The sequence below is a fragment of the Perna viridis genome, chromosome 5 (assembly GCF_037379345.1).
Source record: "Perna viridis isolate PV_CMFRI_1.1 ecotype Kerala chromosome 5, ASM3737934v1, whole genome shotgun sequence".
In the NCBI taxonomy this organism is placed as follows: Eukaryota; Metazoa; Mollusca; class Bivalvia; order Mytilida; family Mytilidae; genus Perna; species Perna viridis.
This window is the reverse complement of record NC_142449.1, coordinates 49,229,124-49,244,591: the sequence shown is the minus strand read 5'-3', so window position 1 is coordinate 49,244,591 and position 15,468 is coordinate 49,229,124. Positions and strand designations below refer to the sequence as shown.

Below are 15,468 nucleotides of genomic sequence, written 5' to 3'. Positions count from 1 at the left end.
TGGAGGTAGGGTAAGCGTCCTCTGCTTTTCTAGAAACACCCGCCGAGTTGCTCATAAAAAGTCAAGTCCGGGGTAGACAAACGAGGTAAGGAAAACTATGACCCGTTGAATAAAGCAGTTTTCATGGTGCAGATGGATACACCATAAGATCCACGAGTTCATGATCACGACCATAGAACTTCTGTAGTGATGACTTCAATCTTGTAGCAACGTAACTTTGTTCCAGGAGCCTCTTTGTTAGAATTCTATAGCGATACAAAAAGTCTGTGTACGTTCGGCAAGCATTGGCATAACGTATGAGTTGTGATATGAACACTCCATACGCAAGTGCTGAAGGGATGTTGCAACAGATGAAAAGAAAGTTGACAATTCCAAATGAAAATTCATCACGTTTGTGGTAATTTTCGGTCAATAGTATTCCTCAACCATCGATTTTTAAGTGTAGGTCAAGATAAGAATCCGACTTCACAGTGTCTGTTGTATCCTTTATCTCAAGTCGGAGAAGATGCGATGTAACAAATCCCCGAAATTAGGACTGTTTAAAAATAATACGTCATATTAATAGCGGAAACAGAGATTGAAGAATCTAGCTAACGGTATTCTTTCTTTCGGATTAGATCAGCTAAAAAGTCAGCCTCATAAGAGCGAAGGAATAGGTCAGCAACGAGAGGAGCACAATTTGTTCCCATTGGAATGCCGAAAGTTTGTTGACACACGCATTCACCACACTAGAAAAAAATATGTTGTCGATTAAAAATTGTAGCATTTTGTGAACAACTTCCTCTGTGTATTTGGAATATGATTTGGAATTATCTCTTACAAAGTATGAGGAATCTCTACCATGAACTATATATGTGTATCTAGGTGTACCATTTTTGGAGAAACAACGATATATAATGATTTTAAGTCGGGGTTTTAAATGAATATGGTGAATAGAATATACAGTGTTAAAAAATCATAGGTTTTAATGCTATTGTATTCTGATTATAGTTTTGAACTGGTTGTCCTCAACAGATCTTTCGAATTTTTCAGGATCAGAATAAGTAAGAATTTTCAGATATTTGAATTCTTATAAATCATATGGGAGCTGAACAGACATTCTAATCCGCAAAAATGAAACCTCAATTCTCAAACCTTGTACTTGCTAAGGTCTTTCATGACTTGATTAAACTATCAGATTATAACAAGTAATTAGTAAGAACTATTATATAAGCAATGAACCGCTTACTAACAGAAAAAAGTACATTTCGTAACCCATAAGGCCTTTAAAATTGGTCAAATCGCAGATTTTTGTTTTAATCTGTTAGGCCATGTTGGAGTTATTGCTCTTTATTGGCGTTTTTTTTTTAATTTTTGATGTATTTTTTTCAGGTATCTTTTCCTCTGACACTACCTGACCAAGTGGAACCGAACTTGATATGAATGTTCTTTGGGGTGTCCTGGATAGAACTAATGTGGAAGACATGGAACTTTCAGTTGCTCAAATGATCTTTATTATAAGGCTTACAAATGTATACAAGGATCAAAGTTGTCAGACTCAAAGCCCTTTATAATCAAGAATGATGCAGCATAATTTAATGAAAGCTCATTTTGGGGGTTACGTTTGATTATCTTTACTAATATATACAAGGATATGGTATGATGAACAGCAGGGAAGCAGATATGGAGTAAAATAAAGAATCCAAATGATGAAACCTGGATTCATTAAAGCAGAAATAACGTATACGTGTGAGTTGTCACCTAAAAACTCCATACGCAGGTGCTGAAGGGATGTTGCTTTTTACCTTTTATTATTATATTAATCAAATATCATCATTTTGATATCGAACCCTGTACTTCTAACTCAAGTCATTAAGGATCTATCTACAAATCATAATTCCATTAGTTACATGTTTCGGAAGGATGAATTATTCATTGATTTATGAATATCATCTCCACTTGAAACATAAAAAAATGCAGATATTTGTCTTTACTTGTTAAGTTACCTGTTTTTGTTTTTGTTTTTTTGTTTTTTTTTGTTTTGTTTCTTTTTTTTTTTTTGTTGTAAGATGCTGTCTTATGTTTTTGCAAAATAGTTCTAATTTGGAAACAAATCTTTAATAATCTAAGAATCAGCAATTCCATTCCCGGAAAGAGGAAGAGGATATTTTTAAGTAGCATATACATTTAAAGATACTGTATTTATAAATACAGTATCTTTAAATGTATATGCTACTTAAAAATATCCTCTTCCTCTTTCAGGGAATGGAATTGCTGATTCTTAGATTATTAAAGATTTGTGCAGGTCCGGGTGTCAAATGAATAGGCCTGCAGCAGTGCTAAGCTTGTCAAAAAACAAAAACTAAAAGCCTCGAAAGTTAATGTCTGGGTAACACATGTTCTAAAAGACTATGAAACGCATCACAGTTCTTACGATAGCTCTCTTTATACCGGCATTAATTTATTGTGGTATGTTTATTTTGTGAATGTACTTACTGCTCCGGCAACAAAAACCAACACTCTTATCACCAGTAAATGGTACAAAACAATAAGTCCCCACAGGACAGTCAGGTTCACCAGGCCCAAAACGACATTTTATTTCTAATTGGGATTCTTTTGGACACTCTAAAGTATAGCAAGATCTTAATCAACATTTGTTTATTTCTTATTTGAGATATATGTGTTATTTGAGATATATGTGTTATTTGAGATATATGTGTTATTTGAGATATATGTGTTATTAAACCTTTAAGAAAAATAGTATTTGTTTTTATTTGATTTTGTTTAAATATGACGCGACGTTTTACGTTAATAAAAAAAAATGTTTCTTTTTTCTTAATGAAGTGAAAAAGAGTGAATTACTTGTGTCTTCATCGCCAAAATTTCACGGATAAATCTTTTTTTGTTCACGAAAGGAATCTCCGAGCGTTCGTGGCACAAGATGTTATGTTTTGATAAATCACGATAACCTATCGATTATACTAATTATCGTTACTATAGCTATTTTCACAGTTTTTCAAACAAATGTAATTTGCTTTGTTTGGTGGATCGATTTTTTTTAAATTAACAGTGTTCTCAGATAAAGTTATCATAATGTTATTGCATTTTGGCGGTAGAGAGTTGAAATGAAAATTATGTTACATGTTTTCATTGAAAATACACAGAACCCATTTGATGATTCACTACTTTCTTTTAACGTGTCCGGAAGATCAAAGATAGTTTTATATCAAGTTTTTCATTTTAAGACTGCCATTCCCAACTGTTCAACAATTCTGTTACAACGAAAACATGACAGAAAACATAATAATCGCAGACATGTAAAACACAAGACGCATAATATGTCATCTGAAATAATACTATAAATTTCATTTTCATTTTGATAGTTAGTATTACAAAGATGCCTTGCGAGATATTCCGCATACCTTTGGGAGGCGGGGGAGGAGGAGTCGATGGTGGTGTTGGATTTCGTGGAGGATGTTCACCTGAAGAAGGAAAAAATGGCGTGTCTATTTCGAAGAGAAATAAGTCATTGAGTAGCTTTTTCGTTACTGTTTTCTTAGTGTTGTATTCATTTTTGAAGAAAATGATTCCAAAACGTCATCTGATAAAATACAGTCTATTTTACGAGCATCTGATGCTACGATAAGCTATATCTAAAGAATATCAATTTAATCGTTGATATAAATTGATTTATTAAATTTTGGACATCTAATTACATTCTATTCCAACTGACTCGAGCTAACAATTTTCAGCCCAGTGGGATTGTTGTCTCTTTTATTTATTCACCATATTTAACATTTTCGTTATAATTGAAAGTATGACAAGTGAATTTTGTGTTCAACAAGGAGTAACCATGCCTAAACGAACTGCGAAAATAATGTCTAATATATATGGTGTCTGGTTGAGTAAACTTGAAAGGTTTTAAAGTCCTTTTCTAAAATAATAAAGATAGATTAAAGAGGACAGAGTATACGATACAACACTATATATTCGGTTTTGAATCGAAATACATACCACATTTCCGTTTACATTTTCGTAAAGTTTTAAAGTTATTCTTATTCCCTTTGCATCCACCATAAACAAATTTCTCACATTTACCGTTCATGGGATCGTAGAAGAATCTTGTGAGATTTCGTTTGCATGATCCAGGTTCTTTTGGAAGAAGACAAACTATAACAGAATACGACAATTATAACTTGTCAAGCTCAAGAATACTGTGAGAGCAATTTGGTTCAATGGAGACCTGTTTTGTGTAATTTCGTTTTTAATGTAGAAAAAGAAAAAAATGTCATTAATAACTAATCTAGCAAGCAATTATTATACAGCTATGATTATTATTATTCAGGCTAGATATATAAATTTAGGCGTTTCACGATCTCTTCTTCCAAAATTCCTACAGAGTTCATAAAGCAAAGATATTCGCATGCCCGAGGGCCTAACTATCCAGAATCATCATCATCATCATCATCATCATCACCATCATCATCTAGACTATAATGATATCGATTAAATTAATATATATCGTTTAGCATATATTAATGTTTTTTTTATTTTTAATTTCGGATATTCATAGTTCAATCCAATAGAAGTTTTTTTATCATCCCTAAATTAATTTTCCAGCCATTAATCTCGAAAATTTCTATAACTTGATTTTAGGTGATCGACAAGTTTTTATTACTGAGTTTTAGTTCAAGTATCACATTTTTACCACAACCATCTTTGACGTTTTTGCAGTTCTTTTTGGAAGAAAAATTATTGTAGTTGCCACTGCATTCTCCAACTTTGAATTTACGACATCTTTTCTTTTTTCTATCGTAATACCACAGAGGAACTGATTTAAATGGGCCACACGAGCTCACAGTTTTGGGAAGATTACAGACTGAAAAACGAAGAAGACATTTTATCATTGAGCATCAGTTAATAAATAAGAAAAGACTAAACTATACAATTATCAGTGATATCTAAGGTGTACTTTATTGATGACTATTTTGTAGAATTACGCTTAGATTATTATCAACTTGCTTTTAAACTTATGTCAAACAATTTTTTAATTTCAAAATTAAACTTTTTTTTAGGAATTATGCAAAAGGTTGTTATTAAATTTATGATTGAAAAGATAATTGTGTCTAGTATACAAAACCAAATTTATCTTGTCGTAAAGTATTTAGATATTGATTTACCTACCAGGTGTTCTACAAGCTGTTCCACAAATATGATTACAGCAGATTTGACCTAAAAGTTTTAAAGCTACTATAACATCTATCTCAACATTTTGTATGAACATATCACAAGAATGAAAAGAAAGAAAATAATGTGACAATGTTATTGGTGAGAGAATACTGACATACGCATGTGTATGTCCTAGCAAAACTAACAATATTTATATCGAATTGTTCTTTTATGTTCCATGAAATGGTAATGTCTCTGAACCCTAACCCAATCGGTGCACCTAATCTATGTTCCCAGTTTTTAGTTAATAGGGGTTGCTCATATAATTTTTGTTTCTATGGGCGTGTTGTTATGCTTATTTTATGTCTTTTTTCAAGTTGTGATTATCTTTGGTTATATTCTTCTTGATCACTCTAAGCACTCTGGTGAAAAGGGTTTAATTTGTTAATGAATTATCAATAACTCAATGAGGCAATCGAAAAAACAAATTTGCAAAATGTCCGGATTAAATTGACAATAAATCAATATTTTTCTAAACTCGTTTTAATAACAAACCTGTTGTACAATATAAATCATTTCCTTTACATTGGTCGTCAAAGTTGCACATGCAATGTGTTGACCGGAAATTGGAGCACATCCAGGCTTCTACAGGAAATAAAGGTTTATCTGTAGCGTGTATTTAACAAATTATAAAATTAATAACGAAAAATACAAAAGGGTTAAAAATGTCAAAACAGGAACATTGAAGATACAGGGAACAGAGACAAACGCTGTACAAAAAATTCATAAAGAAAGCACATGAATAATAGGTTGCTTCAAACACAAACGTACTCAAACAAAGCTAGAAACAATAAAGATTAGACAAAAATAGAAGTTCTCGTATGCACTCCTTGGTAATCCAATCTAACAGTTTGCCTATTTACGAAATGTCTATGTCCATCGTGCTTTTGCATGTGGTATAAGTTAATAACCATTTTAAACTGCATTAATTAGAGTATTTGCGTACTAGTAACAGAAGGAAACTGAATTACGATAATCATACAGCACCATCGATAAAAAAATATATACAAAAAGTACAAATTAAATCGCATATAAAAGTAAAATGCTCTGCACGATAAGTATAATCAGTTTCTGCTTCTTGCAGGAAATCCACTGTGGATTTTGTCGATTGTCAAGTATATCTAAGGAACATTGAAATGTATGACAGATGTTGGACATTAGTTATTTTTAAAAGGGCTAGTATTTATCGGCTAGTTAAGTAAAAGAGGGGACTGAATTACGTTCAGAGAAATATTAACCTATGAATAACACAATCTTACATGGATATAAAACTGTAAAAGTTTGAACAACTTCACAACAGTAAAAAGTAGAAATAGAAAATTCAAGATCAAAGTCGTCATGTTTGCTAATAGTGTTCGGTTACATCATGATCGCGAATTTGTAACACTTTTTTCGATATCGAGATTCAGTTTCAATTTAGGTAGATTTCATACAAGATCTTAGATATTCCTAATACGCGAATTACAATATAACCATATGTTCTCTAATCGTAACTAAGCACATATTTAAAGTCGAAACATCGACCAAAAGCAGGGTGCCATTCATAGATAGCGTGGCGTTTATAATACAAAGTGTTACTATGTTTAAAAAAATACATATATTGTGAAGTTTCTCTGGATATAGAAATTGAAAGTTGCATTATTTTTATTCACCGATGTGGATGACGTCAAATTATAAGAAGAAAGTATATGAATGTTTTTTTTTTCTCAAAAGAGTAAATGGGATACTACGAAAGATTCAGTTTTGTCTTTTTTCTGATATAGAGTTATTATATGGAATAAAGTCGTTAACTTGGCTATTTTGTTATCATTGAAATATGTAAGTTAGCTGTTTTTGATTTAACATACATTTATAAACAAAATTACGACAAAAAGTACAAAACAAAATAAACAAAATTATTTTGAACAAAATAAATACAAAACAAATAAAGGGAAAGAGTAATAAAGGGAAGGAGTAATCAAGGGAACCAAAGCTATAGCTGTAATCAAAAGAATGCAATCCAGGGTCAAGGAACAGAAATGGAAAAAAGACACACACAACAAAGAACATAAAGTAACCAAAATCATACATACAAAGTAACAAAAACTCAAAACTGGGTGCATGGACCAAGGTAAGCGTCCTCTGCTTTTCTAGAAACAACCGCAGAATTGCTTATAAAAAACCCAAGTCCGGAGTAGACAAACGAGGAAAGGAATACTATGACCCGTTGAATAAATCAGTTTTCATGTAAGTAACAAAAGCAAATGAGTAACTCGGACTCCACTAAATAACTGGGAGCATGGACCGGTTGCACCGGTTTAAATTAGTCTGGTTTGAAACCAATGTTCGTTCACTGTTTTAAGTCCTAGTGCCACATTGAAATGCTACATATATAAAAGTAACAGTCCGACTAAGAATGATGCAATGTGTGATTTATCGATGTCAGATATTTTATCCAAATTGACTTTTAATCAGTTGGATATATTAGAAAAACAATCAATAAAATGAAAAAATGAAAAATATTTACACCGTTTCCATTGCAACAACCACTCCTTAGCAACCACCAATAAAGGGCCTAATTCACAAAAACATCACAATTTGAATGTAATTCTATATATCTAATGGTGGAAATTTGTCAAACTACATAATTATATTAATGAAGTGTGTCTCAAGGAAAGCAATTTACAATAAAATACAAAGCAATCTAATTGGTTTAGATCTGGTAACCATAGCAACCAAAATTCTTAATTTTTGACATTTTGAAATATACGATAATAGGCTATGTTCAGACCCGTTTTACCAGCACTAGAAATGAGATATTATCCAAATGTATGCATTGATGTGTAGCAAGATCTCTCCACTGAAACATATAAAAAGAAAAATATGTAACCTATCTTTGTTATTTGCTCATCTGGACCCGAACTCACTACCCATAAAGAATTTTCTTCTTCTGAACGCTTTTCATACTAACATTGTCTAGACCATAACTTTTTTGTCTTTTGATCTAGACTTATAATATTTAGTATTCTGGTATATCCTCTCAATTCAAAGTGTTGTGTACCAGGGAAGGTAACCGTTGACCTTGACCTTTAACCTCAAGTTCAAATCACATACAAATTGTGGCATAATACGATACATATACTTGTCAGGGCCATCACATTTTGGTCTTTTTACTTTGATATCTGATCTTTGGCATATAAGTATATCACATCAAGGCAGAGAATAATTATTTAGGTAGATGACCTTTGACCTTGATATCTGACCTCATGATCAAATAACATAGAACTTTTGACAAAATACCATACAAAACTTTGTTTTGGCCATAAAGTCTTTTTGCCAAGATATCTGATATTAAGTATCTAAGTAAATCACATTAAGGTCGCGTGAAATGTTCAATAATGTTTTAGATAGGATTACATTTGACCTTGATATCTGAATTTAAGGTCAAATGAAATACAAAAGTTTGTCCAAATACCATACAAAATTTTGTCAGGGCAATAATTTTTTTTCTCTTTTTACTTAGACATCTGTTTTTGGTATGGGGCTGTATTCATTAAGGCAAGACGTCATACTAGATTAATTGACATTTGAACTTGACCTTTTACCTCATCGACAAATAACATACCACATTTTGACTTAGTGTTAATGAGGAAAGATGTCGTATGACTGACAATAATTTTTTTTTTATTAATTTCTGTATATAGAAAGAATTCAATTAGACCCCAGAATAATAATTTTTGTTTTTTTGTTGATCTTTTCTTGACTTGATATCCCATTTCCATTTTTTACCTCATGTTTTACTGAAATGCAAATACAAAAGAGTCAACCATACAAAATATTTATCCGCTACTCATGTTTCGTAAATGATACATGGTTGTTGTCAAATTCAATCTGATACTTTGTCGATCAATAATCTCAACAGGAACCAAAACGAATTTAATAATAGAAGCACGGTGGATTTTATTAAATTTGACAGGAAGTTAATCTGTAATAAAGTTAACTGATCATTACTAGTTTCGTTTCTTTAATAAGAAAACAAAATATTTAAAGTCAATTCTTACATTTTAAACATTGTCCAATTATGAAGAAAATAAATCTTTATTTATGGATAACAGTTAAAGGCACAAAAGTGTAAATATATTCAGCATCGTCCTTTTACATGATCTACCTACCTCATATGATATCACTGTTCAGCGCAATCAAAGATCATCGATTGTTTATGTTGAGTGTTATAATGTGTTTGTATACAACAATTCTTCATCTATTTTTTGTGTTTTGTCCAGAAAAGTATTATTTTTTAAAAGGAACAATGAAAGGGAAATCTTTGGATAAAATAACTATGAAGAGCAAACTTTCTTTATTTTCAAATTTGTTTCATTTTCTGCATACCAAAGGTTTCTATTATCTTAATTTCAAATTTTGTTCATGGTTCAGGAATTAAATAACAGTCGTTATTAAAATCAGACAGGATATAATTCAAAAATGTCAAAAACGAACCAAACTCAGTGTTATTTCTTGTTCAGAATCGTTATTGATCACAAACTAGTTTTTCGCTTGGGAGTTGCGGTTTTGAGAACAAAAAATATATAAATATATATATAACAAACGTGATGACTTTTCATTCAGAATTGTCAACTTTCCTTTCATCTTTGGGAACATCCCTTCGGCACCTGCGCATGTAGTGTTAATATCACAACTCATACGTTATGCCAGAGCATGCCGAAACTGCGCAGACTTTTTGTATCGCGCTAGATTTCTAACAAGTAGGCTTCTGGAACAGGGTTATGTTGCTACAAGATTGAAGTCATCACTACAGAAGTTTAATGGTCGTCATCATAAACTCGTGGATAGTTATGGTGTATCCAACTGCACCATGAAAACGGATTAATTCAACGGGTCATAGTTTTCCTTTCCTCGTTTGTCTATCCCAGACTTGACTTTTTATGAGTAACTCGGTGGGTGTTTCTAGAAAAGCAGAGGACGCTTATCCTACCAGTTCACCTGGTCCATGCTCTCAGTTTTTTAGTTTAGTTGCTCATTTGCTGTTGTTACTTTGTATGTTTGATTTTTTCTTTATGTTCTTTGTTGTGTATGTCTGTTTTCCATGTCTGGTCTTTGTCCCTGGATTACATTCTTTTGATTAGAGCTATAACCTTGGTTCCATTGATTACTCTTGTACATGAAATTAGCACTTTGCAAGGGTTATCGGTTTTTAATTGGTTGATTTCTGTGGGAAGTTAAAGTCTAGTTATCTCAAAATGTCTCATACACATAAGGACATGTAGACCAAAAAAAAGCATTGTCTAATCCATAACTTTTTCTCCATTTCATGTACAAGAGTAATCAATGGAACCAAGATAAAATAATAGTCCATCAATTGAAATTGTTCATTTCTTCTTTTTGTAATTAGGATAAATATGTTTTGAGGATTTGTATGTAATCCGTTCAGAATTATTTCTACTATTTACAATGACGAATTCATGGTTTTCTCTGTCATCAATCGTTTTATCAATCGAAACTGATTAAATATTATTGGAAAACCGTCTATCAATGTAATCTTCCTTTGTGTCTAATATCAGGCATCATTCCAAATAAAGCAAGACCTGATAAAGGAAACAAATACTTATTTTATATATCAATGCATTTTAGTCCTTTTAAATCCGCATTTCAAACATATTGATCATATAAAGCTAACAAATCAGACAATTGATAATGCTAGCGCTATAAAGAGTTTAATATACAGTTTAAATTCAATGGGGTGCAAGCAGTATATGTATATATATATATATATATATATAATATATATATATATATATATATATACAACGTCTCAAAATGTGACGACTCTATTCGCTACACTGCTCCATCGGATCAAATTGATACAGGGAAGATATGTAAACGTATAGAATGGTCTGAAAAATTCCTAACGAAAGATGCAAATTTTTGGTCGTTCCCTCTGCGGGACTCGAACTTGTACCGCTTTGACATCTATGGCAACACCGCCTGCACAAAGTCGAGCGCTCTAGACCACTCGGTAAGCTAGGCTATATAAAAATATAGCTTTCCCTGGCCAGGTCATTCCTCCTAGTAGGATTAATTTAGGGCTGTAACTTAGTACACGATGTATGGTAGTACGGGACAGTTCATTTAGATGTTATTATGTAGGATAGAGGATCAAATTAATGATGCATGTCACAACAAATCAATATTATACTACGTCTCAAAATGTGACGACTCTATTCGCTACACTGCTCCATCGGATCAAATTGATACAGGGAAGATATGTAAACGTATAGAAAGGTCTGAAAAATTCCCAACGATGTTAGAACTGTCAAATTTCCGATGCAAATTTTTGGTCGTTCCCTCTGCGGGACTCGAACTTGTACCGCTGTGACATCCATGGCAACACCTCCTGCACAAAGTCCAGTACCCTTTTGTGTACATGTATTCATCTATTACATGCTTTGTTTTTTTTTTCTCTTAGAATGGTTTGTTTAATGTTAATTATTATTTAGTACATAACATATTTCATTAAGCAAGTTTTATTTGCAGGTTAAAACTTCAGTAGTGTGAAGCTTTATGAAGTGAATTTTTGCTACGAACAAACATTTTTTTTTAATTTTGAAAAACAAACTTTTCTTTTCATTAAGAGAAATATTTTGAATAAGTGCGAATTTTATCAAATTCATTTGTTCACTTGTTCAATTCATTTGTTCACTTGTTCAATCTTAATTTTGGCTGAAGCAATATACCTACAAGAGTAATCAAGGGAACGAAGGTTATAGTGGTAATCAAAAGAATGCAATCCAGGGACAAAGACCAGACATGGAAAACAGACATACACAACAAAGAACATAAAGTAACTAAAATCATACATACAAAGTAACAAAAGCAAATGAGCAACTCGGACTCCACTAAAAACTGGGAGCATGGACCAGGTGCACCGGTAGGGTAATCGTCCTCTGCTTTTCTAGAAACACCCGCCGAGTTCCACATAAAAGGTCAAGTCCGGGGTAGACAAACGAGGAAAGGAAAACTATGACCCGTTGAATAAATCAGTTTTCATGATGCAGATGGATACACCATAACGATCCACGAGGTTCATGATGACGACCATACAACGTCTACAGTGTTACTTCAATCTTGTAGCAACATAACCCTGTTCCAGAAGCCTATTTGTTAGAGTTCTAGCACGATACAAATAGTCTGCGTAGTTTCGGCAAGCTCTGGCATAACGTGTGAATTGTGATATGAACACTCCATACGCAGGTGCTGAAGGGATGTTGCCACAGATAAAAGGAAAGTTGACAATTCGGAATGAAAAGTCATCACGTTTGTCGTTAAGTTTGGTCAATAGATTTCTTTTACCATCGATTTCTAAGTGTAGGTCAAGATATGAGACTGACCTTACAGTGTCTGTAGTATCCATTATCTCAAGTGCTTTTGGGTAGATGTGATGTATCAAATCCCCGAAAGTAGGATTGTTTAAAGATAATACGTCATCTATATAGCAGAAACTGAGATTAAAGAATTTAGCATAACGATATTCTTTCTTTTGGATAAAGTCAGCCTCATAAGAGTGACGGAATAGGTCAGCAAGTAAAGGAGCACAATTTGTTCCCATTGAAATGCCGCAAATATCTTTCGAATTTTTCAGGATCCACATTGAATTAATACCACTACGGGAGTAACAAGTGTTGTGGTAGGACTGCAGAGCTTCTTTGACAGTTGTGAGTACAGAAGTTAAAAGTTTTGAAAAAGGTTTGGTTGTACATTTTGCAGATCCAGCTAAAAAACGTTGTTTATATGGATTCTTGTTTAGTTTAGTTTAGGAATCCAGTACATAGACGGTAAATCACAATCATCGTCCTTGGTAGAGAGACCAAAAGAGGATAGCACAGATTTATGGTTTTCCACAATCTCTTCTTTGGAGAGTGTGGTAGCAGTATAGGTCCAGAGAACTTGAGAATGCTTGGTATCTTCTAGAAATGTATTGTCAAAGCATGTCCTCGCGTAGAACAAATTTGAATTTTTTAGACTAGAATGATTGTTAACACTGTCTTTTGAATTTTGATTGTCCATCATCTTTTTATACAATATAATGAAATTAACATATGTTTTCAAATAAAACAATATTTTCATTTTTTGGTGGATTACATTACACACCATCAGACAAACGATTTATCTTATTTAATAAGGTATTATATTATTATTTTTACATGTCGTACAAAACAAAACCCCTTTTTAAAATATTGTTTGTACTTTTGTCTTAAGAGTAATGGTCATGACAAGTACATCTATATCCAACATAATCCTTTTCACTGTTGCCTTTAAATATTATAGTGAAAGAAAGATATTTCATGCATTAATGAAATAGTTGCTTTTGTGAAAAGTTAAAAAATATTAAAGAATTTAACAAAATAAGTTCTAAGTTGTTTAAAACAAATAACATGTGTTTAAATTTGTAGTTATTCGTTCTCCAGTTAGATATTATTCCGAAATAATCGGGATGTAATTGTCAACCTGTAAAACCTGTAAAATGGAAAATCTGACAAGTGGATGGAACGTAAAACTGTCTGACCTTACGGTTAAAGGAATAAATTTAAAATATTTTTAATATTAACACGTTGTTAAAGTTATACCACTCGGGTTAACCATTCAGAAATCAAGAAGTTATATGCATTGCTCTTTCAGGTCCATGAGCCGAATTATCTTTTTCAATTCTCAAAACAAGGGACATGCCGCATTTTTCGCCATTTTCGTGACTTGCTTATATACAATTTCAAATTTAATTTTGACTCTAGAACCTCCCCAAAGGGACGTTCATTGTGAAGTCGTGCTTTGCCTATAGAAGTCTTAACGATATGTATTGAATCACGAAGATTTAAAAAAAAATTATCACATATCTCGAAAGCCATGTTTTTAAAAATGTTTTATTAGGAAGTTTTCAATCTTCTTTTTTAATCATTCCGTTAGTAACAATTCACATGCTGTTCTAATGGTACCCTAGTAATCTTCTTGTTTTTCTCTCCTCTGTTTCTTCATTCTAGAAAAGGGTATCATGAAGTTATAAATGTAATGAAGATGAATGGAACAAAAAACTCTATTCATCAGAAATGTTCGTATCCATGGTAACCTGGCTAGTTTTCGGAATGTGAAAAAAACTTAAACCACGAAACCTATTAATGTCTGATGCACGTCATTAAAGAACAAATTTGAAAGAACGTTTAAAGATTGCATAAATAAATTCTCTAAAAAGACCCGAACGAAATGTTAACATTCACCCCTTAAATTATAACCCACTATTTAACCTATTGTAAATTCCCTTTAAAGTTGTAAGCGTAATGGAAAATGTCATAACGTTTTTATCTTCTATGCACTGGGTTATTGTGAACTTGCTATGGCGTACAGCTGTCCTACAACCCGCCAATTCTGAACTCCTGTGATATTAAATATAGCAATGCAACGATAGGAAGTATGTTTTTTGGCAAATATTTCTACATATGACAGGACGTTCTTTCGTTTGTTTTGAGCCTAAATATATATGTGCATGATTGAATAATCGATCAAAAATGGAATCGGCATGTCATCAGTGAAACTGCTTACTATTTGAATAACTTAAACGTAACTTGAGTATAATTAAGATAATAATACATTAACTGAACATTCTATTTGTTTGTTTGTTTGTTGGGGTTTAACGTCCGAGCAGCAATATTTCAGCTATATTCAGACAATGAACATGAAATGGATGATAAAATGAACATGAAATGAAAAAAAAAGGATGGGTCACAAGGATAATAGGGTCGACAAATTTTGATTGCCACTGGAAAAAGGGGGGATGGGTAAGGTCGGGCAATTTAGCCTCCTGTGGCGGAGCGCAAAGGTTCCTACTCCTATCGAACACCACAGCAGGGTTCTTTAACGTGCGAGGAACGTGGCATCTTTCCCAACACGGTGCACCACTATGGTTTGCGGTCAGGTTTTCCGTATTATAGCCTGACAACCCCAGCATGTAACACGCCAGGGGTACCCCATTCCACCTCCTGGGGCACACATCCCAGTTGCTCTGTGGGCAGAGCGCCTAGCCCCATGCAAGGTTTCTGAGCACTATTTAGTCGCCTTATACGACAAGCTTAGCGCTGCTGCAGGCCTATTCTTTTAACACCCGGACCTGCACGGGGATTGAACATTCTAATATGACTTCTTTAAGAGGCTTTGAGACCATAAGTGTGGTCAATTTTCGTTTGCCATACGAACAGCACGTGACTTATTGGGCGTGGC

At 33.0% G+C, this 15,468-nt stretch overlaps 1 protein-coding gene across 7 annotated transcripts in view; it reads right to left on the bottom strand.

Moving 5' to 3' along the window:
* Window positions 1–2,285: 2,285 nt before the first annotated feature.
* Window positions 2,286–15,468, bottom strand: part of LOC148618080 (uncharacterized) — a 34,889-nt gene continuing 21,706 nt past the window's right edge. The window contains exons 7-12 of one of the 7 annotated variants that reach the window (XM_088585946.1): window positions 5,704–5,793; window positions 5,164–5,211; window positions 4,688–4,858; window positions 3,994–4,149; window positions 3,402–3,461; window positions 2,286–2,604 (exon numbers count right to left, since the gene is read on the bottom strand). In XM_088585946.1, coding sequence (XP_088442072.1) covers window positions 2,441–2,604; window positions 3,402–3,461; window positions 3,994–4,149; window positions 4,688–4,858; window positions 5,164–5,211; window positions 5,704–5,793 — 689 coding nt within the window. In that variant the 3' untranslated portion in view covers window positions 2,286–2,440. Of the gene's footprint in view, window positions 3,462–3,993; window positions 4,150–4,687; window positions 4,859–5,163; window positions 5,212–5,703; window positions 5,794–15,468 lie in introns of all 7 variants that reach the window. The other 6 variants (XM_088585947.1, XM_088585950.1, XM_088585948.1 and 3 more) reach the window with 6 other exon arrangements.